Genomic DNA, 26,940 nt, shown 5'->3' with positions numbered 1-26,940 from the left:
TGTGTGGAATAGCAACGCGTTGGATCTCCACGCGTGAAATAACAATGCGTTGGATCCCCCACGCGTGGTATAGCAACGCGTTGGATCCCCACGCGTGGTATAGCAACGCGTGGAATAGCAACGCGTTGGATTTCCACGCGTGGAATAGCGACGCGTTGAATTTCCATGCGTGGAATAGCAACGTGTTGGATCTCCACGCGTGGAATAGCGACGCGTTGAATTTCCATACGTGGAATAGCTACGTGTTGGATCTCCACGCGTGGAATAGCAATGCGTTGGATCCCCACGCGTGGTATAGTAAGGCGTTAAATTACCAGGTGTTGGATCTCCACGCGTGCAATAGCAACGCATTATATCTCCACATGCGGAATAGAAACGCCTTACATTGCCATGCCTAGTACTCACATCTCTCAATTCCTAAGCTAATCTAGTTATATAGAAACGTTCGAAGATTTAAAGATAATAATTCCACAATAAATTAAGTTAAAAGTTTGCAGTAAGTTCCGGCACTGTACAATGGAAATGGCATCATGCACGCAGGGTCGAGAACAGTGGTTAAATCGAGCTTCTATAAAATGAAATCAATTCCGTGAAGTGAGCCCGTTTTTTACATTGGCCACGAAATTAATACGGAGCATGTCGAATATCAGCGCCAACTGGTCGATCGAAACGGGTCGATTTAAATTGCCTAATTGTAAGTTCCACCCGTTGGTCGTCTTCTGGGTGGAGTCGATCGGTAGTTGTGTTGGCCCGCGGTAGCCGTTGCGCGTAATAGCATTCGGAAGGAGGAGTACAAAAGCAAAAGGAAAAGTATAAGAGAGAGGAACAGAGCAAAGGGATCGAGCGGGAAGAAAGAAAAAACGAAACAGATGAACGAGCATCGGTAGGACGAGAGGCTTACAAGAGGTATACACATCAGAACAGATTAAAATCGTTGAATCTTTCTCCATCTATGGGCCTCGTTCGTCGAAATTGCAACCACCTGTGAGTTACTTTCCAATCGCCATTTTCTTGCGGAGATCTTTCGGAGTTGAATCCTTCAAGGGTGCACAAATATTCAGCACCTCCAGTGCCTCTCGAAGATTTTAAAGTACGAAGCACAAGATTACACAAGTTCGCAAATGAAGGGAAAAAATATAACGCAAAAAATAGAGTCCATTCTCATACACCGTAACGATCTTGAGCAGGAAAATGGTGCTCCTCGAAGTTAAGCATCATAAAAGATAAGTGAATAATTGTCAGTTACTCGTTTCTGAGATATTGCACCGCGTCCAGTTGAGGAGAACACCCTGTATGTACAGTATACAACGAAAAGATTCGACAAAGGGAACATAGATCGTCCATTTGCAAGGATGAACGCGACGGAGAGGTCGAAAGCAGCGCGAAGGAGTTTCGGCTACCGTTGAAGAAGGAGGACCTTGACATCCGGCGATTATCAGGCTGTGTCCGTACCTGAGCCGTACAGGATGATGTCAAAGCGGTACCGTGGCTCAGGTATATACACACAGCGTTATAGCACACAAGCAAAACCGGTGCACATTATGCTTCTCCGCACACGTGCGCCAACAACGCTGAAAAGTCGAATGCGCACGCCATGGGTACTATGTCTTGTGTTGCTCGCCGTGTACTGTACGTTACTACACTCTACACGAGGACCCAGAGAGATGGAGAGCCAGCAGGAGGACACGAGAGGGCAGGAGGAGTGCCCGTGGTTTTGCCCCTTTTGCCAGTTCTGCCCTTTTTTTTCCTCTTCTTTTTTTTCCTCTTTGTTCTTCCTCTCTCTTCTTTCCACTTCCACCACCTCCGGAGATCTCTTCTGCCACGGTCCAGGGACGTAGCGACCGAATGTCCAGTTAACAGACGTTTACAATTGTTGCGGTTCATCGACTCCTGCCTTTCGAATACTCTCAACTTAATACTCTCGAATCTCGGAGTATGGTTGATGTTTTATGAGTGCCACCTTAATTCACCTAGTTGCCAATCTAGCTGAATTTATTAGCTTATTTAATTAGAATATTATGAGTTTGTCGAGTCCCGTCACTTGGCAACAAGTTCGTCAGTTGTTAATGCAGTTGGTTGTTTCTGGGACGTGGAAAGCGGTGAATTCAATTTGTCAACGGTCTCGTATTTCTACCAGCACGCTGGAACGTCCAGGAACTTAAGACTGGGTTAATTGGTCGGAGTAACTGAATTTTCCCCGGGAGAAAGGTCAGCCTTGAAGAGCATCGGGAGGCAGCTGATCGATCGAGTTACTAGGAAGACTGGTATTGCGGTTAACAACATGGTCGATTGATGACAGGAAACCGTACACATTAGCGATACATGCTGTTTCGTAATCACTTTCTTTTTATTACTGTTTGCTTGTAATAGTTGTATTGGTGGGGTCGCGCGTTCAAAAAAGCGTTGATTCGGAATTTGCGAATTTGAAGTTAGACACTTAAGAATTTGGGAGAATTTGGAAATCATAAGTACAGATATTGTGAGACTCAATAATCCCTTAAAATCGAAGGCAAGTGATTGGTTCATCTCTACACTTGTCCTTGTTGAAGGAAACCTATGTTGTACCCGTACCGTATTCTCCATAAGGTAAATGATTCTATTGTTCGACATATAAGAACACGGTCTTTATTAGCATATACAGATTTTAGATAAGAGACTATGGGATAGTCCCTCTGAATTTCTAAGTAAATCAAATTCAGAATTGAGGATATACAAAGTTATTAAACTTCACAAAGTAATAAAAATTACATGTGATGTCCCATTTATTGATCAGTACAAGTCTGCGATTATATAAATAAAGTGTTACGTCGTTTAATAGAATAAAACACTTAGTCGATAAAGTAGAAACATGATTGCTGATGGATACGTTTACCATGAGCTATCTATTAAGAGCCTGAAAAAGGTGCATGTATATCTTTCCGTCATTAAATTCATGATAGCCTATGAAGAGCTATGCAGAGCAGCATTGAATAAGATTCCCCTTCTATCGTAATCCATAGAACACGTATGAGGCACAAAAGTTTCCACCTTACATCCCTGAGGTCCCCTGTTCGTTTGGCTGGTCTCTTCTTCTTGCAGCCCTCTTCGCTCCCTTCTGCGTTTGCCACGAAGGGTCGCTTTTTTCTTCTTTTTCCTCCACGGTTGTTCCGTCTGTTTTATTCCTTTTGCACGGCGTCACGGCTACTTTTGTTGCGCCTCTCTTTCTTCCTTCTTTTTCCTCTCCTTCTCTTTTCCACCCTCTATTCCTACTATCCTCGACGCTTCGTCTCCGTTCTTCGCGCGGCTCTCGAAACGACTCTCTTCCATTATCGGAACGCGAGGAACGGAGACGAGGCTAGAAAAGAAGAAGAACGAATATTTCTCTCCTTCTTTTTATCTCGACTCCTTCCATCCACTTCTTCTTCTCTCTTTCTCTTCTTTCCACTCTTCTGCACACACCAGTTGTTCCTTTTGTTTCCAGCAAGTAAGTGAGTCAGTGAGAGAGCGAGAGAATGATGAAGACGAAAACACCGGGGAGAGAGAGAGACGGAAAGAGAGGAGAGAACTGGTGATGGTCGACGAGAGAGAAGAGACAGTGAAGCGTGTCTCGACACGCGAGATGCAGGATCGAATTCGACCCTTGGATCCGGATCCACCAAAGTCCCGATCTCTTGGATCATTCTCGATGCGGACGTTTCTTACCCCTTTCTTTTTTTATCGATTTGCCAGCGCCGATTTTTCTTTTTCCGATCATTTCGATTGGTTTATTCCATTCGTGCCACCTGAATGTTTCGATTGGAATATTTTTTGCTGCTTATCGAAATAATTCACACCTTTAACGAATTCGAGTAAATAATGGACGCGAATCGTGCTGAGAAGAGGCTATTTCAATGTTGCGCATCTCTCCCCTGCACACGGTGCGTGCTTCAATATAAATATTTAATGGAGCGGTCTCAGTGCGTATCAAACACGTATAAATAGAGCGTTGTTGCGTGCAGCAAGCCTACTTACACATATCGTTTGTTGGACGCTTTGATAAAGTGACGTTATGTCGTTCTGGAGATAGATCGGAAGGCTATATAACGCGAGCTGATGTGACTACAGATGATTATAATACATGGAATATACAATGTATGGAGTGAGCTGTTCAGAGTGTTATAACACGTGAGTTCGATACGTGGTGAACTCTATATGTTGCAAATACTACACGTGCTGATTCAACCTGTGGTGAAATCAACCCATGCTGAATTCTGCATACAGCGAATTCTACATGTGAATTCTACATGCGTGAATACAACATAATGAATTCGACCTACACTGAAATCTACACACACAGATTTCGACCTGCACTGAATTCTACCCAAGGTAAATTCGTGAAGAATACAATGCATGATGAACACAACTCGTAGAAAGTACTTCACATGGTGACATAACGCAAGGTAAATACACCTCAGCCATATAACGCGTGGTGAATACAACTTACGATACAGCGCGTGGTGAATACAATAGGCAACTATGCGTGGTGACATAACTGGAGATAAATACAACGTAGCCATATAACGCGTGGTGAATACACCAGCTAACAATGTGCGATGAATAAAACGTAGTCAACGTGATTTTCATCGACAAACCGTAGATAAAATCTAGCAATCCATTTCGTCATATGATCTTATCCAGTGTTCGATAAACTCATTAATTCATGAGGCATCGAGCGACGATTATAGCGTTAAAACGGTGCGTAAACGAGCTCGGTATGTGGAAGGACTTAATCGGTAGCTCGTTATGCGCATCGTTGTAGTCGCCGGCTATTTAACACGAAGCCGCCCCCTTAATACGGATAGTGGTTCGAGTTCGATGAAGTTGTAAGCATCGGATAGACTCTCGTAGATAGCAGACCAAAGGGAACAAGAAGAATCGGAATGTAAGCGAAGGGCCACTTATTGAACGTGTACTTCTCTTTCCATACGCGAAGGCAGATTCACCGTGAAGAGATAGTACTCGTAATTCAGCCGGGCTCATTAATGTCATCGATACCAACCGTGTAATGTGGCTACGATCTTCTCTATTGGCAATGAATGTTCCCTGGGTGCCTACAGTGATGTCATTCGGAACGAAATGGTGGAAACCGCTATGCACTTATGCCTCTTTCCCTTCAGATACTCTTTTTGTTCTTACATCGTTAAATCTGAAGCATGATACAAATAAAATGTTAATAAATATAAAACTATATTCTTCTTGTGTTTTGAATTAATATTCATAAATCACATTTCGAACTTTACAATCCTACAGAAATAGGTCAATCGATAAAACTAGTAAAGGGTATATTTCGAACTAACACCAAAATTTGGTGCCAAATGAGAGATAATAAATATCGAAGTTTGAGTCTCGACATTTGTCAAACTTCACGCTTAACGACGTAATATTTATACCCGTCCGGGTCCCCTGTTTTTCGTCCATGAAAAAATACTTCACGAATCATTATGATTCCCGAGTTAGGCACATTCGTTACCGCCGTTGATTGCGTATCATTTCAGACAAACTGCTGCATGCGAGCGTGACGCAGCGGGGTCAACACTCAATCGGTGTACAACGGGAGCTGAATGTGCACCGGGAACACAAAGGAGAGACAAAAAGCTACGGGAGAAAAGAAGAAGCAAAGTGGTGCTGTGCGAGCTACGAAAGGAGCGACGAAGAGGAGACGAAGGCAAAGTGGGCTGGAATATTTCTACGGCGTAAGAGGAAAATTGATGGCACGATCGCGAATGGGTCTTGTTGCTCTCTTACCATCGCAAAACCTACCCTGACGAATCTCCACTTTCATTTTTTTAACTCAAGATTAAAATTATGGCCAGAGCTTTCGAAAGAGGGCTGTGTTCACAGGGTAAAATGGAGATCGGAGTTTGGGAATTTAGGATTATGGAGATTTAGGGATTCGGGAATTTAAGAATTTGGAGATTTAGGAATTCAGAGACTGGAGATTTAAGGATTAAGAGATTTTGGAGTTTGAGAAATTCAAGATTTAAGAAAATTCCTCAAGTTCCAAATTTCCACATTCTTCCCCAATTCAAGATTTTTCAATTTCCCAAATTTCCAAGTCTGAAATAACAGATTCCCAAAATGGCGACCAGTGTTCCACCATTCTACAAATATTTAAAACCCTCAAATATTGGCAAAATCCAGTGTCCATAGCAATGAAGAGGTTTCAAATAGAATCTTATCGTGTGCAACAACCTGACGATTGTATTGTTTATTTTCCGTACACGTTGATGCATCGATCAATGATTCATTAACGCCATTAGAGACCCTACCCGCAGGACTCGCATACAATCGCCTATAACCGATCAATAGAAAAGCGCGATGCGAAGAGACGAAGATAAAGTGTTCTTATGGGAAGTTACGAAACAACGTGGGCAGCAACAGTAGAAAATGGCGTGGGTCGTGACGGGTTGAGACCAGGTGGAACGTGTTTAAACAAGATACGGCCAGATAAGACATCACCGAAGCTCTCTGTACGGAGATACTCACCGAAGACACTAAATGACCAATGTCCAAAAATCGATCGAAAAAGGGTCGTATAAAAATTTGGGAGATAAGTAGCATAAGATTAAATTTCTCTAGAGCTCGTGCGTTTAAGGCCTCTGTCCGATTCATGAGTCACGATTTCATTACATGAACCCATTGAAAGATCTAGACTCTATGCATGGGTGACGAAATTGAGCCAGACCACATCGTAAGCACGCCATTGTGATTAGTTCCGTTCGGGGATCGAATCGTGACGGAGAGAAAGCGTTGGGTGTTCCAATGGTGACATAAATTACGGACATAACGTTCGACGGTTATGGATCAGAATTTTTTTAACACTAGAACTACCAACACTGAATGCTCTTTTGTCGAAGAATGAAAAATAAATAAATACTAAAGCATCAAGTAACATATAGAACTAGTTTTTACCTCAACAAAATATGACAGACATTTCCATAAAATCGCGACAATAAAATTTTGTAACATAAAATGAGAAATCTGAAACCGGTCATTTTGACTGGTTGGTAGTTCTAGTGTTAACCATAATCCATAGCTGAATTCTATAGAGAAGAATGTTAGTGTAGAACACTGAGTTAGTCGATAGTTAGTTGGTGTTCGAAATTTGTAGGGTTTGAAGAATTTTTTTAACAATAAAACTACCAACAGTGAATGCTCTTTTGTCGAAGAATGAAAAATAAAATGAAAAGGAAAATAAATAAATACTAAAGCATCAAGTAACATATAGAACTAGTTCTTACCTCAACAAAATATGACAGACATTTCCATAAAATCGCGACAATAAAATTTTGTAACATAAAATGAGAAATCTGAAACCGGTCATTTTGACTGGTTGGTAGTTCCAGTGTTAACCATAATCCATAGCTGAATTCTATAGAGAAGAATGCTAGTGTAGAACACTGAGTTAGTTGTTAGTTGGTGTTCGAAGTAGGGTTTGAAGAAATTCGAGAGGAAGGAATTATTTCACTAAGCATCCCAAACTCATCACCTAAAATCTAAGCGTTAAAGATCAGACAGACTTTCGGTGGCAAAAAAGTCGGAGCCGTCTCGTCTGGAATTAGCGAAAAAGTCCCTGGCGGTGATTAGGAGGACCCCTTTAAAGACGATCGAATTACACGGTTGCGCGGAATTCCCCGTACGGGACGATTTGTAGCAGTAATCCAGGCTTACCGTTCCCGGTGCTTGGATGCGCTTTAATATGATTTAAACCTACCACCGTGTTGGCTACCGTGTTACGATCGTGAGGCTGTGTTGCGGCCGTCTTATACACGGTGCCTCCAGTCGAAGTCCTTGAGAGAAGTCGAGATCGGGGCGTGATGAAGCGGGACAACGATACACACGCGTGCGTACACGCAAGAAAGTGGCGCGTAAAATACGTAGGCGAGGAGGTACCGGTTTTTTCCTGGGCCCACTACTGCTGTTCCTCTTTGAATTTTAAATCTTTCTTGCTACCGAATGCAATTAAGCCGCATTCAACTGACGGCCAAAAAAATTCGAATTCGCCCCATTAAACCGCGACCGGTACTCCCTGGCCGCTTTCAACGCTCACGCGTTTATTTACCTATCGGTTGCACGTGAACGTGCAACTTATGTCGATTGCAACCTCGTTTCTAACTTTCTTTACTGTTCTCTCCCGTTACACGCTTTCGTGTTTTGTTACAACCTGTACTAATTTCTGTGTCCGCAACGATCAATAAATATCGAGAAATCTTCGTTATAATCGTTAGTTCTTGAAACTTACAGATTTCGCCTAAAAACTTAACGTTACTTAACTTTACAACTAACGTTTCAACAACGTAAGTACGAGAGTACTAAGTACCCCAAGAAATAGCAGATAAATGTGGAGAAATAAAGTAAGTGGTAGAACATTCCTCGTTGCCAGCAAGGGGAAATTGTTGCTAAAGACAGTGCATGAAGAAGCAAGCAAAAACTATCGCTTTGAGGTAGCCGCCACATTGTGCCGACAGAGCAACGGGGCGACGCACGAACGAGATACTTCACTGCGGTCCGCGCCTCGGCAAAAGTGACAAGGCCTCGGCAATTATAACGGGTGGCACAAAAAAAATGGCGCCTCGTCCACTTGGAGTATATATATGTGCTTCTTTCTCTTTCTTCCCCACACGTTCGTCCATTGCGTGTTCGGACAAGCTTCTCGACGTGCAACATTATCCGCGGAGCCTTTCTCCGTGGAGATCTTGGACGTTCCCCACGATCTTGATGATCTCCATAAAATATTAAATCTCGACAATTTCGTCGATACTACGTTCCTCATTATCGCGAACCATAAACTGTTTATTATACCCGTTTCTGTCATCAAATGAACGACGTAAACTGCTATATGGCGGCATAAAGAAGGTATTATTGAAATCTGAGTGTTGCGTTAAATCGAGGGTTTAAATTAATAATTGCAACTAGTAAGATAATGCCAGGTTCTGAACCTATGATCATGCATACGATTACGGATCGATTTTGTCTTTGTACGTGACTTCAATAAATCAATAATGTTCGAACCGGCCTTGATACATTTTTTTGTCGTACCTTGAGAAATGTTTGTGTTTTGAAAGGTCGATAATTTGCTGTTAACTTTACTGCTAATTTTACGCTGGTATATCGGTGCAATAATTGATAAGAATGTTTTATGAAAACATGTCTGCGCACTTCTGAAACGATACTGGTAGAGACATCTCGCGGTGAGAGTTTAAATTGACAAAATAGAAAATTCTTCTTTTTTGTAAAGAGAGCGATTATTATATGTCGTTACTACGAATAGAATGTTCTACGATCGGAATACAATTTAATTAATTGCATCACGGTGACATCGAATACTTAAAATTGAAAATTAAAGAAAATTCTTCACACGGAAACGGAAGTGCTATATATTAATCAATAGAGTCAATATTAATTGGATTTTTGAAATGGAACAAGTGGCGCCATCTCTCCGGCGAACAGGGTGAACTACACACTTTTGAGACACTGGTTTAATTAGTTCTCATCCCCTACCGCTAGATGGCGAAATATAAAATAGAAAACTAAAATAGAAAAAAAATAATTAGGATTAGCCAAGGAATGATTAAAAATAATAATAGTTTAGCAAAATAAAACAGTTCAAACTTAATTGAGCTTGCACTCCAATGCTATTTAATACACATTACAGTAAATTAAGCCAATAAAATTAATATTAAATGGAACAAGTGACGTCATCTAGCAGCGAGATGCGTCAAAACCGCCAAAAATTGACTTACAGAGTTCGATTGTTGATAACGTTTTTTGCCACCAAACGCTCCGAAGGCAAATTTTTTGTGCACAAAACATTTTGAAACTAAGGGACAAGGTTACACGTTGAATTTAATTTTACTTTATAGTCCGACTTCTGAAGGTTAAAATACTGGAGAGAAAGTGTACCATACCTGTAAGTTAACGTACGAAGATAATCGAACAGGTAAATCTCACATAAATGATTTTATGTTGTCGTAAAAAAAGGACTAATTGTACTTTGTACTTTTTAGTTATGTTTTTGAATTACTTTTGTACGTGTGTATCAAGTAATTTTTGATTCCCTTGCGTATTTTATATCTGTCGTATGCACGGTCCATCGGCTTACATATTTTTCGCGCCATTTGGCGCTGCAAGTGTGTTCAATAGATAATTTTATTGTTAATTTACTGAATATTGTTTATATGATAAAAAATATATTATAAAAATACACTGCATAATTTAAAAAGATGTATATATAAAAGCAAATAGTTATTTTATTATAATGGATCGGACAACAAAACGTCAGAGGATTGATGGAGACTCGATCGTTAATGATATCGCATCGTCTCTTAGTAAGTTTCTTTATATGAACATAATTATTTGTTTTCTAATTATTTCTGTACGTAAGCATTCTTGTCAAATTTACACGAATATAAGTAATATTACATACATATTTTTTATTGTTACTTTCTACTTAAAAGTGAGGTTATGTGGCACCTCCATCTATACAAACATCTGTTGAATGTCAAGCTAATATTTATATTTATTTTTTAATATCAAATAATTTTTTAGGAGAGCTCTCTACATCTATTACATCCATAAGTCAACGTTACAGCGGTTTATTAAAGGTTAATAAGGCAGTGGTGTTATACATGCAAAATGCCAAGATGGACCAGGCATCCCCTGTCGATGAAATAGAAAATAGTTTGAAAGAGACAACCATTGGAAAGGAGTAATAAATGTATATATTGCGTGTAATATTTTGTAGTCATACTGTATATCTTAAATAATTGTATTTCCTCATATCACAAAGTCTTTTGATATATAAAAATACATTCACTTATATCCTGCAATGTTGAATTAATACTATCATATAAATACTATAATTACATATTTTATATTGTAATTAAATGGCACACAGGTAGAGGGTTGAATCGCAAGCATGTTCCTTTAAATAGCTGTCTTTAGAGTCTTGTGTTTTATCGTACAAATATTCCTTATTTGTATTCTGGGTCTTTCTTAGGCTTTCTTCTAGGATCTGTTGCGTCTAATGCTATTATTACCGGTGGTACATTGTCTGTCCTTTGTGTTTGACCAAAACCATAATCAGCACCCTTCGTGGCTGGGAACCAATTCATGGAGAGTGGTACTTGTCGGCACCTAAATCCCATTTTTAATCATTACCGACTATTAAAACAGTTAAAGCTTGTAAAACACAAAATCTTGCATGCTTTTAATAGACACATGGTATATATAAATGAAGCAATATGTTTGAAGAAGGCTACATATTGCTTCAGCTGTTTGTTTGTGATGTTTTCGCAGAAACAGAGATAATGGTATAAAGACATGTAGAAGATTCCACCAAGAGATAATCTTATACAATTAAGGAACAGATTGTAAAAAGTTAGTATTCCATTCTGTTAATATTCGTGCATAAAATTTATAAAACAAGAAAACGATTAAAGACATGATAGGAAGCGTATGGCTTACAAGATATTTAAGAAAGTGGGGTGCAGTGAGAGAATAGAGTTGTGTTATTCCTCTAGTAGTGCTCCTATTGATTCCGCTCACACCTGCACGTGTTCTGGTCGAAGTAAAAGCCAGTGGAACATTCTTGCGCTTCCCTGCAGAAACAGGCACAATGTTCTGGATTCCAAATCTTCGTCTCGCTGTTCTTGTAACATTTCTCCTCTTCGTCGACGTTGTTGCACATGCATCTGCATTCCTCTGGGATGTACAGTTGCTTTTCGTTGCAGTGCTAAGAAAAATAATTTTGAATCTTTAATATTTTTTGCAAGGTGTTCAAGACTAAATTAAGTTAGAGGACATATTCTGGGAATGTATCTGAGAGTGGAAAATTTCTGTATAGTTATATTTCCTTGACGCCCCAAGCACCTGTTTATTTTTAATGGTCAATTCAACCCTGAGATTACGAAAACAGTTATCTGTGCCCTAGTTCTAACTCTTATCCGGTCAAGGTCCGATAGACTCATTCACCTAGATTTTAAAAAATTCTATATTCTAAAGCCACAGCGAATTGTCACACTTCATAAGAAAGAGAATCAAAGTACAAAATCATCATTTCTATTTAAACGAACTCCATATTGCATAAACGGGTCATCCCGATGTTTCGAAGAACTAAACTTATGCATTCATGCAAGAAAATTGCACCGTAACAGCATTTTACTACGTAAGTTTGTAGACCGACTTATACCGAGCTGTACCGGTTTAAAGAAGGAAGCTCCCAATTATCGGCTGTCCTCAAATTACCTCCTCCTTAATTTTGCAGCCGCACTCGCATTTCGTGTGTTCCTCCAGCGGCACGATTCGTTTGCCTTTGTAAGCCAGTCCGATAGGTTCGATCGCCGTCACGACCACCTTTAAATTAATTAATATTTAGAATCATCCGTGATCAAGTTGGGTAATCGTTGACGTGACTGTCAAGTCGTCTGACTTATCAGAATGACGAACCTCGAAATTTCTGGTATCCACCGCGGTTGGTTGGCAGGAGAACAACGAGTGGTTGCAACAACCACCGCATCTCTTGACCCTGGTGCAGGAAGGGAAATAAAACGTGGAAGGATCGTCGTCTTGTTTCAGAGGAACTGTCTGTAATTCTGGCATACATGTGGCTGCAGTCGGTTTTTCAGCGTTCGAGCGTTCACCGGCCTCTCCCATCCTACCTGTGAAGCAAGGTCATTATGAGAAATCTTCGATACCTGTTAGAGTTAGTCAGAGAATTTTCCTCCTCCTATAATTTCACCGTGGTTTCTGCAGTTTCTCGTTACTAAGTATTCGGATTACCGGTTTCGATAGTGGCGCTGTTACGAAAGTTTGAATATTTTACTTGGAGCGATGCGTTGATTAGCGATGATAATTCATATGTGAAACTCAATGGTATTGTAACACTTTCTCATAAGGTTAGTTGAATTTCTGCACCCTCTCATGGAGGGTGCATTCGAATCGATGCATTCACGCGCAGGTAATTTAATTATGCAAAGTTTTATGATTACATTTGGGGTTGTAGAGTTCTCCTATTTCACTGTAATGGTTGCACTTCTAGGTAGAAGAATGGACGAACGCATGCAAGCGATATCATTCGCGAACAGTTACTTCGCCTTGGTCGACGGCCTAGCTTCCGGTTTGGAGAACCACCTGTCCGAGGACGTGGTGCTCGACTGGTTCGGTAGAACGGTTAAGGGCAGAAGAAACGTGACCACGTTCATAGAAGCCCACAAAGTGAACTCCAGACACATATTTTCGCAAATAGTACCGGTTGCCGGTATCGGTTACAAGAAGAAGCAATCAAACCGGTGAGATAACTATGAAATCAAGTTAAATCAACAATCATTACTTAGCAGCAAGCTACCACTTGAAACAAGAGCAATAAACGATAGCAATTGAATTTTCTTCATTCTTTTTCCTAGGAGGAAGCATCACTCGTATCGAAACAAGAGCACTCAAGAGTCATCCAACAATCCCTGCGATAAAGATAACGAATTAAACGAAGAAAGGTTTGTGGAGGAACCGGAAGTACCTCCAAAACGCAACATCACCAAAGATATTAATCAGAACGAGATCGACGTGAAGGTGGACAACGAAATGGACGACATGACGTACGATCTGTGCGAGGGTGATCTCAGTAATCTTTTCAAGCTCGAGATCGCGTCAACCAACATAGAAGAGATCGAGCAAAGCATTAATAGGATAAAATTGGAAGAGGAAATGGCACCAACTATCAAAGCCATCAAGAGAGAGTGCGGCCAAGGAGATGGTCCCGATATTGTCGAAACCAGCGCGGTGAAATATGTGGAGGCTAGTGGGGAGATCGAGTTCTCCAAGAAATTTTGGAAGCGTGGTGAGAAATTATTTTTTCGAGTTGGGTATTTTGGGGAGGTGGAAATTTTGGGAGATGGGAATTTGAGGGGTAGGGGATTTGGGGAGATGTGAATTTAGGCAAATGGGAATTTGGGGGGTGGGGAATTTGGAGAAATGGGAATTTGAGGGGTAGGGAATTTGGAGAGATGGGAATTTGGGGAGGTGGGAATTTGGAGAGATGGGAATTTGGGGAGGTGGGAATTTGGAGAGATGGGAATTTGGGGAGATGGGAATTTGGAGAGATGGGAATTTGGAGGGTGGGGAATTTGGAGAGATGGGAATTTTGGGAGATGGGAATTTGGAGAGATGGGAATTTGGAGAGATGGGAATTTGGAGAAATGGAAATTTAGAGAGATGGGAATTTGGAGAGATGGGAATTTGGAGAAATGGAAATTTGGAGAGATGGGAATTTGGAGAGATGGGAATTTAGAGAGATGGGAATGTGGAGAGATGGGAATTTGGAGAGATGGGAATTTGGAGAGATGGGAATTTGGAGAAATGGAAATTTGGAGAGATGGGAATTTGGAGAGATGGGAATTTAGAGAGATGGGAATTTGGGGGGTGGGAATTTGGAGAGATGGGAATTTAGAGAGATGGGAATTTGGGGGGTGGGGAATTTGGAGAGATGGGAATTTGGAGAGATGGGAATTTAGAGAGATGGGAATTTGGGGGGTGGGAAATTTGGAGAGATGGGAATTTGGAGAGATGGGAATTTGGAGAGATGGGAATTTGGAGAGATGGGAATTTGGAGAGATGGGAATTTAGAGAGATGGGAATGTGGAGAGATGGGAATTTGGAGAGATGGGAATTTGAAGAGATGGGAATTTGGAGAGATGGGAATTTGAGGAGTTAGGAATTTGAGAAGTGAATTCGAGAAGTTCAGAATTTACATATCTAGGAACTTGAATAAATTCTAAATCTTGCATCACACAATCCTTTCCGTATCTCGAATCCTTCATAAATAATAAATCCAAGAATACTTCACCCAAGCGGAACGAATTAGCATAAAAAGCGTAATAGATATCTGGTTTGATTCGATCACAGATACATGGAACGCGTATATCACAGCGGCGACCAACATTCACACTTGGAGACGGCCATGTAAATTGCAAATCGCGTACACAGTTTCATGTGAACAGCCAGCCTTGGAATCTCGAAGCAGCAGAAACAGTCGCTTTGGACAGCCAAAAGCTAGACTACCTACTTTGGAGGAAATCAATGAGATGAGCAACAAGTTGGTGCCTAATGAAAACCATTTCGGAGGTTTCTTGAAGGAGATCGATTTTTTCGAAGATCGAAAACGGTTTCTGAAGAGTCTGGGAGCAGAGATGATGTTCAAAGATCCTGACACGCCATTGTTCGCTCCTCAGTATCAGAGAAACAAATTGGTTTTCAATAAACCGTGTAGTCAAAGGGATGAAAGCAAGGATGCTAAGAAAAGATTTATCTTCAATTATCAGATTCATCTGATCATTTACGAAGGTACTAATAAATGCAAGATGAATCTTTTGCACGAATTTGAGAAAACAAGAATTTAGGATCAGTTCCTAAATTTCATTTTTTTGCATTGTTTTCGAAATAAATTTTTTTGGGAACAAATTATTGTTAGAATATTTTTTTTTGAGGTTCGTCAAAATTATTTTGTCGAACTATCGTTTCAAAGTTTCGTAAGGTACAGTGATGAAGTACAAGCCAGTTAAGTATTTTTTTTAATTTTGATTTTGATACCGTGTGGTACTCTCGTACCGTAGTTATGAGATAATCTTATCATTAGTCTCAGTCTTGTTTACTAGCAATAATTTGTTCGTTAAACATAGAAGGAGTTAAGTGCAGCTGGTACTTGCGCTATCGTAAAATACTTGCTCTGTGACGCAGTATTTTGTTTATTATTACGTTATTGTACACTGAATTGTTATGTTATCGTGAGAGAATGATCACAGTTATCTTGTAGCTCGAATAAAGTGCGACTAACAGATCATGCTTGTTTCTTGCAGAGTATCTTAACCGGTTTTTCTTACTAATAAGTATTTTTGTAGACTCATAATGAGTATCGTAATAACTCTTGTGAGTGACGTAAGTATAGGGTAGGCTTGGTTCTCAAATTGTGGACTTAGTCGTTTTATTTGAGGTTAAGGGTGGGATACTGAAAGGGTATTTTACAAACTTTTGAATCTGCAAATTTTTAACCCTTCAAATTTTCAGATATCTAAATTTCCAAGCTCCCAAACTCCCAACCCTTTGAGTTTTCAACCCTTTAAATTTTCAACCTTCTAAATTTTCAATCTATCCAAATTTTAAACTTCTACATTTCCAAGCTCCAAAATTCCCACCCTTTGAGTTTTCAACCCTTCAAATTTTCAACCTTCTAAATTTTCAATCTATCAAATTTTCAACCTTCTAAATTTCCAACTCTCCAAATTTCCAAGCTCCCAAATTCCCAACCCTTTGAGTTTCCAACCCTTCAAATTTTCAACCTTCTAAATTTTCAATCTATCAAAATTTTAAACTTCTAAATTTCCAATTCTCCAAATTTTTAAATCTCCAAATTTCCAATCCACCAAATTCTCAACTCTCTAAATTTTCCACTCCTCAAATTTTCAACCCCCCCAATTTCCAATCCACCAAATTCTCAACTCTCTAAATTTTCCACCCTTTAAATTTTCAACCCTCCAAATTTCCAATCCACCAAATTCTCAACTCTCTAAATTTTCCACCCTTCAAATTTCCAACCCTCAAAATTTCTAATCCACCAAATTCTCAACTCCCTAAATTTTCCACTCTTCAAATTTTCAACCCTCCAAATTTCCAATCTATCAAATTTTCAAACTTTTAAATTTCCGACCTTCTAAATTTTCAAATCCCCAATTTTAGAACCCCTAAACTTTTTAATGAATAAATTTTCAAGTGTCCAAATCTTCTCACACAGAGTATCAACATTATTACAAAAGTTATGGAACCTAGCCCACCCTAAATAAAAATTCCACTCACACCACTACATCTAACTCGTAAATAATTACCCATGAAAGTACTTACCAGTAATAGAGAACTCTGTCTCTGGAACACCATGGACAAGTTTAAGAAATTCATCAACTGACGTAATAGAATTGAGTCTCGACGCCAACTCCAGCGATTTCTGAAAAAAATAACATTACTAGTCTAACGTAATTGTTAAAGAACTATTACACTTTCTCACAGAGTATTACAACATCATCCTCGCACCAGATAATACGATCGAGAATGATCGATTGATAAGGTCCGAGTTTGATAATTCGATTTCAGTAGATGTCATCACCTTGGTATGAAAATAATTTCCGTTTATCGATGAACAAGTTTTTCTTTTCTTGAAACAAACGTGTTAATCAGCTGTTTTTTAAGTTCTGCTTTGCATAAGAATGCTGATCTTTTGTTATGCATATCGCGTGTTTGGGAAGTGAAGATCGTGTGAACAAATGTTCGGATGAATTATGGGTTGTTTTAGAGATACTGGCATTTTGCTGGAAAAAGGTATGTATTTAACAGCTTTGCGATTGTTGGGACATGTGTTAGTATGGCTGTGCTGAATTGCGTCGAATTGCAGTTGTTTCTAATTGCAAATGCGTTGAATTGCAATCACTCCGAATCCAATCACTCCGAATACCAATCGCATCGAGTTCCAATCACACCGAGTTCCAATCACACCGAGTTCCAATTACACCGATTTCCAATTACACCGATTTCCAATCACACCGAGTTCCAATCAAACCGAGTTCCAATTACACCGATTTCCAATCACACCGAGTTCCAATCACACTGAATTCCAATCACATCGAGTTCCAATCACACCGAATACCAATCACACCGAGTTCTAATCACACCGAGTTCCAATCACACCGAATTCCAAACACACAGAATACCAATCACACCGAATTCTAATCGCCCTGAATACCAATCGCATCGAGTACCAATCATACCGAGTTCCAATCACACCGAGTTCCAATTACACCGAATATCAATCACACCGAGTTCCAATCACATCGAGTTTCAATCACACCGATTTCCAATCACACCGAGTTCCAATCACACTGAATTCCAATCACACTGAATTCCAATCACATCGAGTTCCAATCACACCGAATACCAATCACACCGAGTTCTAATCACACCGAATTCTAATCGCCCCGAATTGCAACACGTCAAATTTCTATCACCCCGAATTGCAACGCGTGGAATTTCGATCGCCCCGAATTGCAACGCGCCGAATTTCAATCGCTCCGAGTTGCAATTGTCCCGAATTGTAACGCGTCGAATTTCAATCGTCCCGAATTGCAACGCGTCAAATTTCGAAAGCCCCGAATTATAACGCGTGGAATTTCCATCGCCCCGAATTGTAACGCGTGGAATTTCCATCGCCCCGAATTGCAACGCGCCGAATTTCAATCGCCCCGAGTTGCAATTGCCCCGAATTGTAACGCGTCGAATTTCCATCGTCCCGAATTGCAACGCGTCAAATTTCGAACGCTCCGAATTGTAACGCGTGGAATTTCCATCGCCCCGAATTGCAACGCGTGGAATTTCAATCGCCCCGAATTGCAATTGCCCCGAATTGTAACGCGTCGAATTTCCATCGTCCCGAATTGCAACGCGTCAAATTTCGAACGCCCCGAATTGTAACGCGTGGAATTTCCATCGCCCCGAATTGCAATAGCCCCGAATAGTAATTGCACCGAATACTAATTTCCCCAAATAGTAATCGCCCCAAATACTAATTGGCCAAATTCCACTTGCACCTAACTTCAAACTCAAACTCCACCGCCGCCATTTTGTAATTCCTAAGTTCCCCAACCTCCAAATTCAAATCCCACCTCTCATAAATCAATTTCCTTAACTAAACACATCATACAAACATCATCATCCTGAACATTCAATCATAAAAAATCTGATAAAAGTAAGACCGGTGTGTCAATAATTATCACAGGTATTCCCCCGCCAATAATTGACTCGTGAGTCATTTCGATAGCGGATCCGACTGGTTACACAATTGCGAAACGCTTACTGGTCAAGTATCCAAGAAATTCTTTAAGAATTCACAGTTTCGTGACCAGGATTATTCAAACTGTTATACGGAAGCTTTGAAATGTAACACAAATTGCGAGAGCTGTGGATTTCTATGCAACGCGTGATCGTTAAAATGTTAATAGGTTTGCGATCGGTAGAGGTGTTAAGAGTGAATCACCAAAGGCATGGTTAAAAAGCATTTCCCTGTAGTTTTTTGCGAGAGGCGTCCAAATCGAGAGTCTGGGTCCTAAACGTTTGCCTTCTTGCTTGGAACAGGTTTTTGACAAACCACCTGGACGGCGAAAAGGAATAAAAATTCGGTTCTTAGAAGCCTTCGGTTAATGTACCTTTGATAGGTTTGATCTTTCGGGTTTTTACACTTTGATTGCTGAGGATTATTTTTAGTGTACTGTGTATGAGTAGTACAGGGTAGTGGTTTGTAAAGATAGTACAAGGTGTACAAGGAGTACAATCCTCCCTCCAGGAGGAGGGAGTAGTATGTGCAAGAGTGGTATATAAGTACTTGTGTATTAGTACAAGGGTGGTATATAATTATAATTATAATATGTGCAAGGGAGGTATATAAGTACTTGTGTATTAGTACAAGGGTGGTATATAATTATAATTATAATATGTGCAAGGGAGGTATATAAGTACTTGTGTATTAGTACAAGGGTGGTCTACAATTATAATTATAATATGTGCAAGGGTGGTATATAAGTACTTGTATATTAGCACAAGGGTAAGAGTATACATCATAAGGGTAGTATACACTGTAAGAGAAGTCTTCAAGATTAATACTCAAGAATGATATAATACGTAAGGGTTGTATACAACATAAGAGTAATATACACTGTAAGAGCAGTCTTCAAGACTAATACTTAAGGATGATATATAACGTAAGGGTAGTATAACACATAAGAATAGTATACACTGTAAAAGTAGTCTTCAAGTTTAATACTCAAGGGTGGTACATAAAACAAAAATAATAGCATACATCACAAGAGTAACATGCAAGACTGATATGTTACCTTAAATACTCATGGGTGGTGCACAACATAAAAATAATATTTGCACTGCAAATAATATCCACAAGTATATAAAAATAATTCACAAGGATGCTATGCAACATAAAAGCGGTCCACACCAAAAATACATAAAAATAATAAATATTATATGCAAAGTGTGGTAACGGTATGCAAATCAAGATTACGCACGCAGCGATTTACATAATCGAGAAATGCCGTCTCGAGACATTGTACGAATTCTCCAGGAACCGTTTCTAGCTTCATAATCCGACAACGATTTGCAGAATTTTTTATTGATACATTATAATCGTTTGTGACGCGACTGTGGTTGGAAGTCGACCTCCAATAGGCTCCTCACCTTGCAGCGTTTGCGAGAGTTTTGTTAATCGTAACCTAAATTTCTCTTTCGAGGATTAGTCAGCAAGTAGGGTTATTCAAAACAGAATACTAACTTCTGAATTCTTCACTTGATGGACTTAGACTAGACTAGGATTAAGTCTTTTTTTATAGTGAATTTTACAGTGAATTGTGCTAATTGGATCTTGTTACGTTTGTGTATAATTATGTTAACATATGGCGATTCGAAAGAGATAGAAATCTAGGAATGTATTGACGTAACGTGTTCAGATTTTATAGATCATTCGATCGTCATCATTCGATCTCACCTACCAAAAATTACGAAACACCGAAATCCTTCCTAAAATCTCTCCACATTATAATATTAATTACGTTCCTGGCCGCAATCAACGATCCCTGTCCCGCTAATCGATAAAATTAGAAGACTTGCCAGGTAATCGGCTAAGTATTCGCAGGAACGAATGACGCCGTCCGATCAATTACCTATATCTATATCGAACCACGGTATCCGTGAAGAGAATTCGAAATGTTCCGTGATATCCTTGACCATTAGCGTTACTCGTCCTTCGACGTCATCAGGAGGTCTTTGCGGGAAAAACGCTCCCGTTCGCCTAGAATGTCGTAACAATCGGTCTATCGCGGTCGAATAGGAAGTAGCTCCTTCCGATCCTAATTCATGCTAACAAGCGCTCGCTGAATAATGGAAAAAACGTGATTCGTGAAACGGATGGAGCTCCGGATTATTTGTTGGCGCCTTCCTTTCGTCACGCATTCGGGATGACATCACGGTGCTACCTTTTTAGAAATCAAGTTTGGAACACGCTGCTACACGGAAATTGACTGCAACTGTAGCATTCTTTTGGAGGCAAACATTTATGAGGATTAATTTTGGGACAAGTGTAGGGTTCTGAGTCGCTTTGGTTCCAAGTTAGTTTATTTTGAAGTTCGATCCTTAGGTATGGAAATTTGAATCTTCAGATCTTCAGATTGATAATATGGGATATTGACCTGAAGATTTGTTTAACTGTAACTTAATTTTTTTTAATGGATTCTGACTTTGTGCCAAATGCACTGTGTTATTTTTTAATATTTCTGTGGTTCAAACTTTCTCATACTTTTTAACGTGTTTAAATAATTACTGAGCTGAGTAAGGTTTCTTTAAGTTTGATGAAGGTTGAGAACCTTAAAATTTTGTTCAATTTTTGTTTAAAAAGTTCGTACTTTAAGTCAAGAATTTATGAAAAGAGAGTTCTTAGTCAACTTTCGAACGAAGAGAATCGGTTTTACGAGTGCATTAAGTATGCCATAACGGAACTGGACGTTATCATAAAGTTTCTAATTCCAAACAACATTCCAATCGACTGCTAATCGAGCTAATTATCGGCTATAAGTGCGCTCGAGTTCAACGTAGACTTCCTTCGCTGAGAGATGGGGAACCTTTTATTACACTCGATCTGAGAGAAACTCAAAAATTTCTAAAATTCCCATAGTTTCAAACTCTCATTAAATCTCTAAACCTTGAAATTCTCAAATTTCCTAAATTTTCTTTAGAAATTGTCAGTGTTTCCTTTGCCAGCACATCGCAAATGCGACACATGGCAGTACCTTGCACGTACGACAAATTGGTTTTTAAACTATACCGCAGCGTATTACGTTTATCGTGTACGGTCTTCACAATGCTCTCGGGACAACATAATTGCGCTATTTGTCCAAGCGAGAACGTGGGAGTGTTACGACGCGAGACTTGAGAGCAAAATCGTTCCATCGTAGCAACCAATTTTCTCTTCACCCTGGTCAACCTCCTCAGACGTATATACACGTCGAGATTCGACTACTGATTCGTTACTATTCAATCAAGGTTCTTACTGCACAATTTTTGACATAAGACTGCACAAGTCTTAGAATCGATGTTCTCTGCCAAAATTAACCCTGTACATTCTGCAGAATTAAAAGCTAACAGCAAATATTAGTGACAGGTTACAATCAGAACAGATGTTTAAAAATTGACACATATTTCTACAAGACAAAGGTCTTGTGGAGAGAAGGTAAAAATTAGGATAAATTAAAGATTAATTGTAAAACAAGTTTAAACCATGTGGTTGTAAGACTAAAAAGCACAGTCCATTCCAATAACAGTTGACAAAGTATGAAACTGACTTTACAGTAAAACTGAAAGTATACCAGAAACAATTTGTTGACATGTTAGCAACACATTGCAACAGTGATTTAAAAATCGAGACATATCTTCATAAACTAGATGTCTTCACATATCTTCATATGATTGATACAATATGATAACGTCAAGTATCGATGTTTATTTGCTTTAACTTCGTTCCAAAAATATCAGTCGAATTAATCCTACCGCAATGTGCGTCACCAAGAATGAAAGATGGATGGCGAAGCCTCGTTGGTGCAAGGTACACGTACGAAAGGCGGAAAGTTGTATTCAATTTACCGTCAGTTGGTTGTCGCTGGGGAGTTCTGGTGGCACGCCAGGTCTCGACTTTCCATTGCTTCTAGCGATGGGACCAGGGAACACCAAGCTGTCAGGGTCACCATGGAACTTCGGGTCGTCGTTCTTCGCGACGACCAGTCCGCAGATAACAGCGAACACGAACGTTTTGTACCTGAAGCGATACATCACTGCCTTCTTTGTACTCGAAGTATCGAGAGGGAAAGTCTCGAAGTATCGAGGCGATTCACCAGCGTGCAAAAGTAAAGGGTATCCGCTCTAGTAATTTGGTAGGAACTTAACACGTGTTTACGAAGCACACGGTACAGCAGCTCGCATTGCACTCGCACGGGAAAACCGCGAGTCACACCTGAGCAGGTTCCTCTGCTCGCGTCGCGATCGACTGCTCGAGCGAACGCGGCCCGAAGCGTATTTCTGCTCACACACACGCGAGAACACCACGCATACGAATCGCGATACAGCACACGATCGAGTCGTGATACGCGGCAACGCTCGCTCTTTTCGTGAAAATTCTTCGATCTTTATCAGAACGACGTTATCGCGACTTCAGATTATTTGTCTTCCGTTTCTTATTTTTTTGAGTTGTACGAAATCGGAATGGTTTTCGTATCGGAAGTTCTTGTGGTCGTTGCGAAACGAAATGTGTCCTGACGCATGTAGGAAATCCCACCTTTGAAATATACGTCTTCGTTTTTTAGGTTTATTGATAAGGTGGGTAGGTCAGGTAATTTCTGGAGATTGCTTCACGATTTTTAGATAACAGAGTTTTGTGTTTATTGTAACTGGATTTGGGTTTGATGCTTTCTACGTCCTCATCCAAAATTTTATAACTTATTTCTTTTTCATATTGTGTTAGAAATTTCATAGACTCGGAAAGGTGCTAATATGGAAAAGATAGTCTTCCTCGTTCCTATTTAATTACCTTCCTATGCACTTTTACCATTTACAGAATGCCTTAGGTTCGGAATAATCGAATGAGCACTAGCGAGAAAACGGACGCGAATACCGAGAATGAGCCACCTAGCGCCGAGTGCAGACAACACTATAGGTAATAGAAGGTATTGAATACTTTGCGGGTGCCAACAGGAAAAATATTCAATCAGAAAAAATTCCGAAATACTATATAACGAATGCAGAGTACAATGCCTATCTTAAATTTGTAAAACCGAAGAGCTAATCACCTTGTTCAATATTATATCTTTTAATCTTGAAATTATAAATTTAATAAAATGCTATGAATATGAAAGAAACTATAAACTAAGGGTTAATTGTTATCTTTGATACCCAATTTGACCCGACTTCATTCCCTTGCGTTGACGTCTCGAGAACAGATTTTCTTGCATGACAGAAGAATTAAACGAGAGCGTAGGTGTTGGAATTTGCGTGCAAAGTTAAATTATTCGCGGGCTGCCCTCCATAACGACGTATCTCAAGGTGGTAATTTATTTAAAACGTGATATATGTTTAGCACCGTTTTCCTGTGCCCTCTTACCCTAATCTATTGTCAAATAGGGCTGGAATAATTTATTAAATCAAAAATAGTTCCTTTAATTGTTTTTATAATTTCTTTACAGAAGAGTTTTTATATATTCTTTACAGCACAGAGAAGTGGACATTTTTTTGAACATTTTTATGCTATTGCGGATAATTTTATTTTATGTAGGTTCATGTAGGATTTTATGAATCATCTCGAGTGTCATGCATTCCAGGCATGGTTTAGACTTACTATTACATGAAATACTTAGGTACCTCATCTTCTTGTGTCATATCCTGTAACATAAAATTAGAATTGTACTTTTTCAAACGGACTTTACTACTTTTACTTGTACCATATCAAAATATAAATAGCAACAGATATGTTTAATATGATATTGTTAGTTTTATCATTGCAATCTAAAAACACTTTCAGGTGATTCTACGAATCGATACCAATCAATATCTTTTATTTTTAATCATTACGAGCTACTTATCTATCGGTATATTTCCTCAACGATTATCGTGATCATGATTTAATCACAAAACAATTTTTTTTCTTCAGATGGTTCTTGCGTAATTGATAAATCTTATCGCAAGAAAAATAATTTTTTTATTAACTAGTTCTATAAGTAGCCATTTTACGAGCGCGTCATGTATGCGCAGGTGCGTGAATTCATGAAGTCTACGATTAGATTTAATAATAAATTAGGAACATATAAAATAACGTAGATCGCAAGTTAAGTAAGAGATCTACATTATCAAATACCAAGTGAAGTTATCGATGACCAATAATCTGTATCTCCAAAAGAGTTATCTTGTTCAAATACCAATTGCAGTAAAACATAAAATTGTAAACAGAAGTAAATAAAATTTCTTTTAATACTTACGATACTTCGTTTTATGGATATAACTTTTCTACAGCCAACGTTTCGAATGTATCTGTATCCAGGTGCACAACGTTTTCCACTGTTGGTATTCTTCCTCGTCGGAAATGTCAGAGGTTTGCTTTCGCTTGACACGATGAACATTATTAAAAAGAGCGCGAAAACAATAAAGCGTGACGGTGCCATGATTTTGGTAAACTAAAGTTTTCGAATACAAGTTGAGAACCAAGCATAAGGGAACTGTAGTCCTTTTATTATAATTCCCCACTCTATATTCGCCCTGTTCGCACTAATTTGCGGTTTTATATCTTAATTACGCACAATGTGGTTTGCTTTTGATAATTACGTCTATTACTTAGAAGATATCGTCGGAAAACCAATTAACAATGAATAATTTCCTCAGATACACTATCGCTGAATAATTAACTCAATCATAAGTTGACGAATGAAAAAACACAAAAATCAAGGTTTATTATAAACAAACATTTATTTATGATTCACTATACTCAGTTTTTGAGTGATTGAACAAATAATTGCATCCTTTATAGTTTACATGTACAAGTTAAATACTTAACTAATAATTATTTAACGACTAATAATTAAACAGGTTTTGCTTCGTAACAAATCTGTTTATGGAATATTGAAATTAAATTGCTTTGTTTAATGACGCCACTCGATAATCCCAACCTCCTGAGATTAATTATTTATTCTTCTTTTGTATTTCATCTTCTAATTTTGATGTTTTTTATTGAATTCGAAATTCTGCTCGATGGGTAAGTTCGGTGTACTTCTTTATCGGTAGATCATTTCCCTCCATGTTTCCTTTACTGATAGAAGGTATAACCACGGTTAATAATGATCTACAGCTGAAACAAAAACAGTCGATACAAAATTGTAAGATGTCTCTTTACCCTCATAATTTCACACATCTTACTATCACACATTCCAAAACGATGCTCTCTGTTTTATTTTACAAAACACTGTTACAAAATCTAAAAAATTGGGATGCAAGTAAAAACTCTTCTTCGTAGAAATTATCTCCACACCCATTATCTTAAGATTAATACAAATTAAATTTAAATATTTCATCAAGCTCTGAGCTATCAAAAGCAAGTGTCAATTAGCAATGCTTTCAATAAGATATAAATTATCAAAACTCGTAATCGTTTCGCAAGAAAATCTTCACAAGAAAAAAAGTCTTTTTGTTTACACAAAATTATCCAACTTTCTGATGCGAAGTTTCTACTCACTTAAAACAGAACTCTGCAGCGGTTTCCAATTCTGACCATGTCGGGCCGACAATTAGGTGGAACATTTATAAAGGATCCCGTTTCAACTTTGGTGCCCGTGAATAGTATAAATTCCGTTTCCTCCTCGACCGAATTCGATTCCGCGACACTCTCGTACAAAACGAGGAGGAACACGAACATACTCAGCACGACGAGCTTCATATCGCAGACAATACTAAGCGTGGAATGCACTAAAGCAGAGTAACGTGGTCAATCACGGACTGAAACCATCGAAGGGTATATCGCGAGTTCCATAGCTTGTGGTGACACTATCGACTAAGAATTTTTACGACTCGGCATTGGCGTCATGGAACGCTTATGCGATCTGGTCCTTCTGTTTCCAACAAGGTTGAAAGGAAAACTCAGGTTCACCTTTCCTTATTAACCACACGTCAATTACATTCCGGATGATTACATAATTTGGGAATTTGTCAACGCACAAACAGTAGTGGAGCTCAAATAATTCACTGAAATTAGGACTCTGGAGTTGCTAGAAACTGTTATAGTTTAGTACACTTTTTAGGTGG

The 26,940-nt window shown here is 39.2% G+C and overlaps 2 protein-coding genes and 1 long non-coding RNA gene across 5 annotated transcripts; 1 reads left to right on the top strand and 2 right to left on the bottom strand.

Annotated features, from left to right (window-relative positions):
• The first annotated feature begins 9,730 nt into the window (after positions 1-9,730).
• LOC100883134 (uncharacterized) lies at positions 9,731-15,848 on the top strand. Of its 2 annotated transcripts, XM_003702255.3 has the most exons (6): positions 9,731-9,958; positions 10,026-10,346; positions 10,567-10,735; positions 13,058-13,307; positions 13,422-13,852; positions 14,917-15,848. In XM_003702255.3, exons 4-6 carry the CDS (start codon positions 13,066-13,068, stop codon positions 15,408-15,410), a joined length of 1,167 nt encoding a protein of 388 aa, XP_003702303.3. In that variant the 5' UTR covers positions 9,731-9,958; positions 10,026-10,346; positions 10,567-10,735; positions 13,058-13,065; the 3' UTR covers positions 15,411-15,848. The 2 variants fall into 2 exon arrangements, with proteins under 2 accessions (XP_003702303.3, XP_012138346.2); XM_012282956.2 differs by lacking the exons at positions 10,026-10,346; positions 10,567-10,735 and having other exon boundaries at positions 9,735-9,958.
• Positions 10,753-23,167, bottom strand: Pvf1 (PDGF- and VEGF-related factor 1). Of its 2 annotated transcripts, none has more exons than XM_003702256.3 (6): positions 22,747-23,165; positions 16,906-17,005; positions 12,466-12,677; positions 12,265-12,372; positions 11,568-11,752; positions 10,753-11,154 (listed from the first exon to the last, which is right to left on the bottom strand). In XM_003702256.3, exons 1-6 carry the CDS (start codon positions 22,930-22,932, stop codon positions 10,992-10,994), a joined length of 954 nt encoding a protein of 317 aa, XP_003702304.1. In that variant the 5' UTR covers positions 22,933-23,165; the 3' UTR covers positions 10,753-10,991. The 2 variants fall into 2 exon arrangements, 1 of the variants encoding a protein (XP_003702304.1); XR_001095619.2 differs by having other exon boundaries at positions 11,015-11,154; positions 11,485-11,752; positions 22,747-23,167.
• A 1,136-nt stretch (positions 23,168-24,303) lies between these two features.
• On the bottom strand, positions 24,304-25,589 carry LOC143265535 (uncharacterized). Its single transcript, XR_013040159.1, has 2 exons — positions 25,128-25,589; positions 24,304-24,534 (listed from the first exon to the last, which is right to left on the bottom strand). It is a non-coding gene; the product is annotated as an uncharacterized LOC143265535 (long non-coding RNA).
• Between the last annotated feature and the right edge of the window lie 1,351 nt (positions 25,590-26,940).

Source organism: Megachile rotundata, chromosome 12 (assembly GCF_050947335.1).
Source record: "Megachile rotundata isolate GNS110a chromosome 12, iyMegRotu1, whole genome shotgun sequence".
NCBI lineage: Eukaryota > Metazoa > Arthropoda > Insecta > Hymenoptera > Megachilidae > Megachile > Megachile rotundata.
Note: the sequence above shows the minus strand (reverse complement) of the source record. Positions and strands in the feature narration are given on the sequence as shown.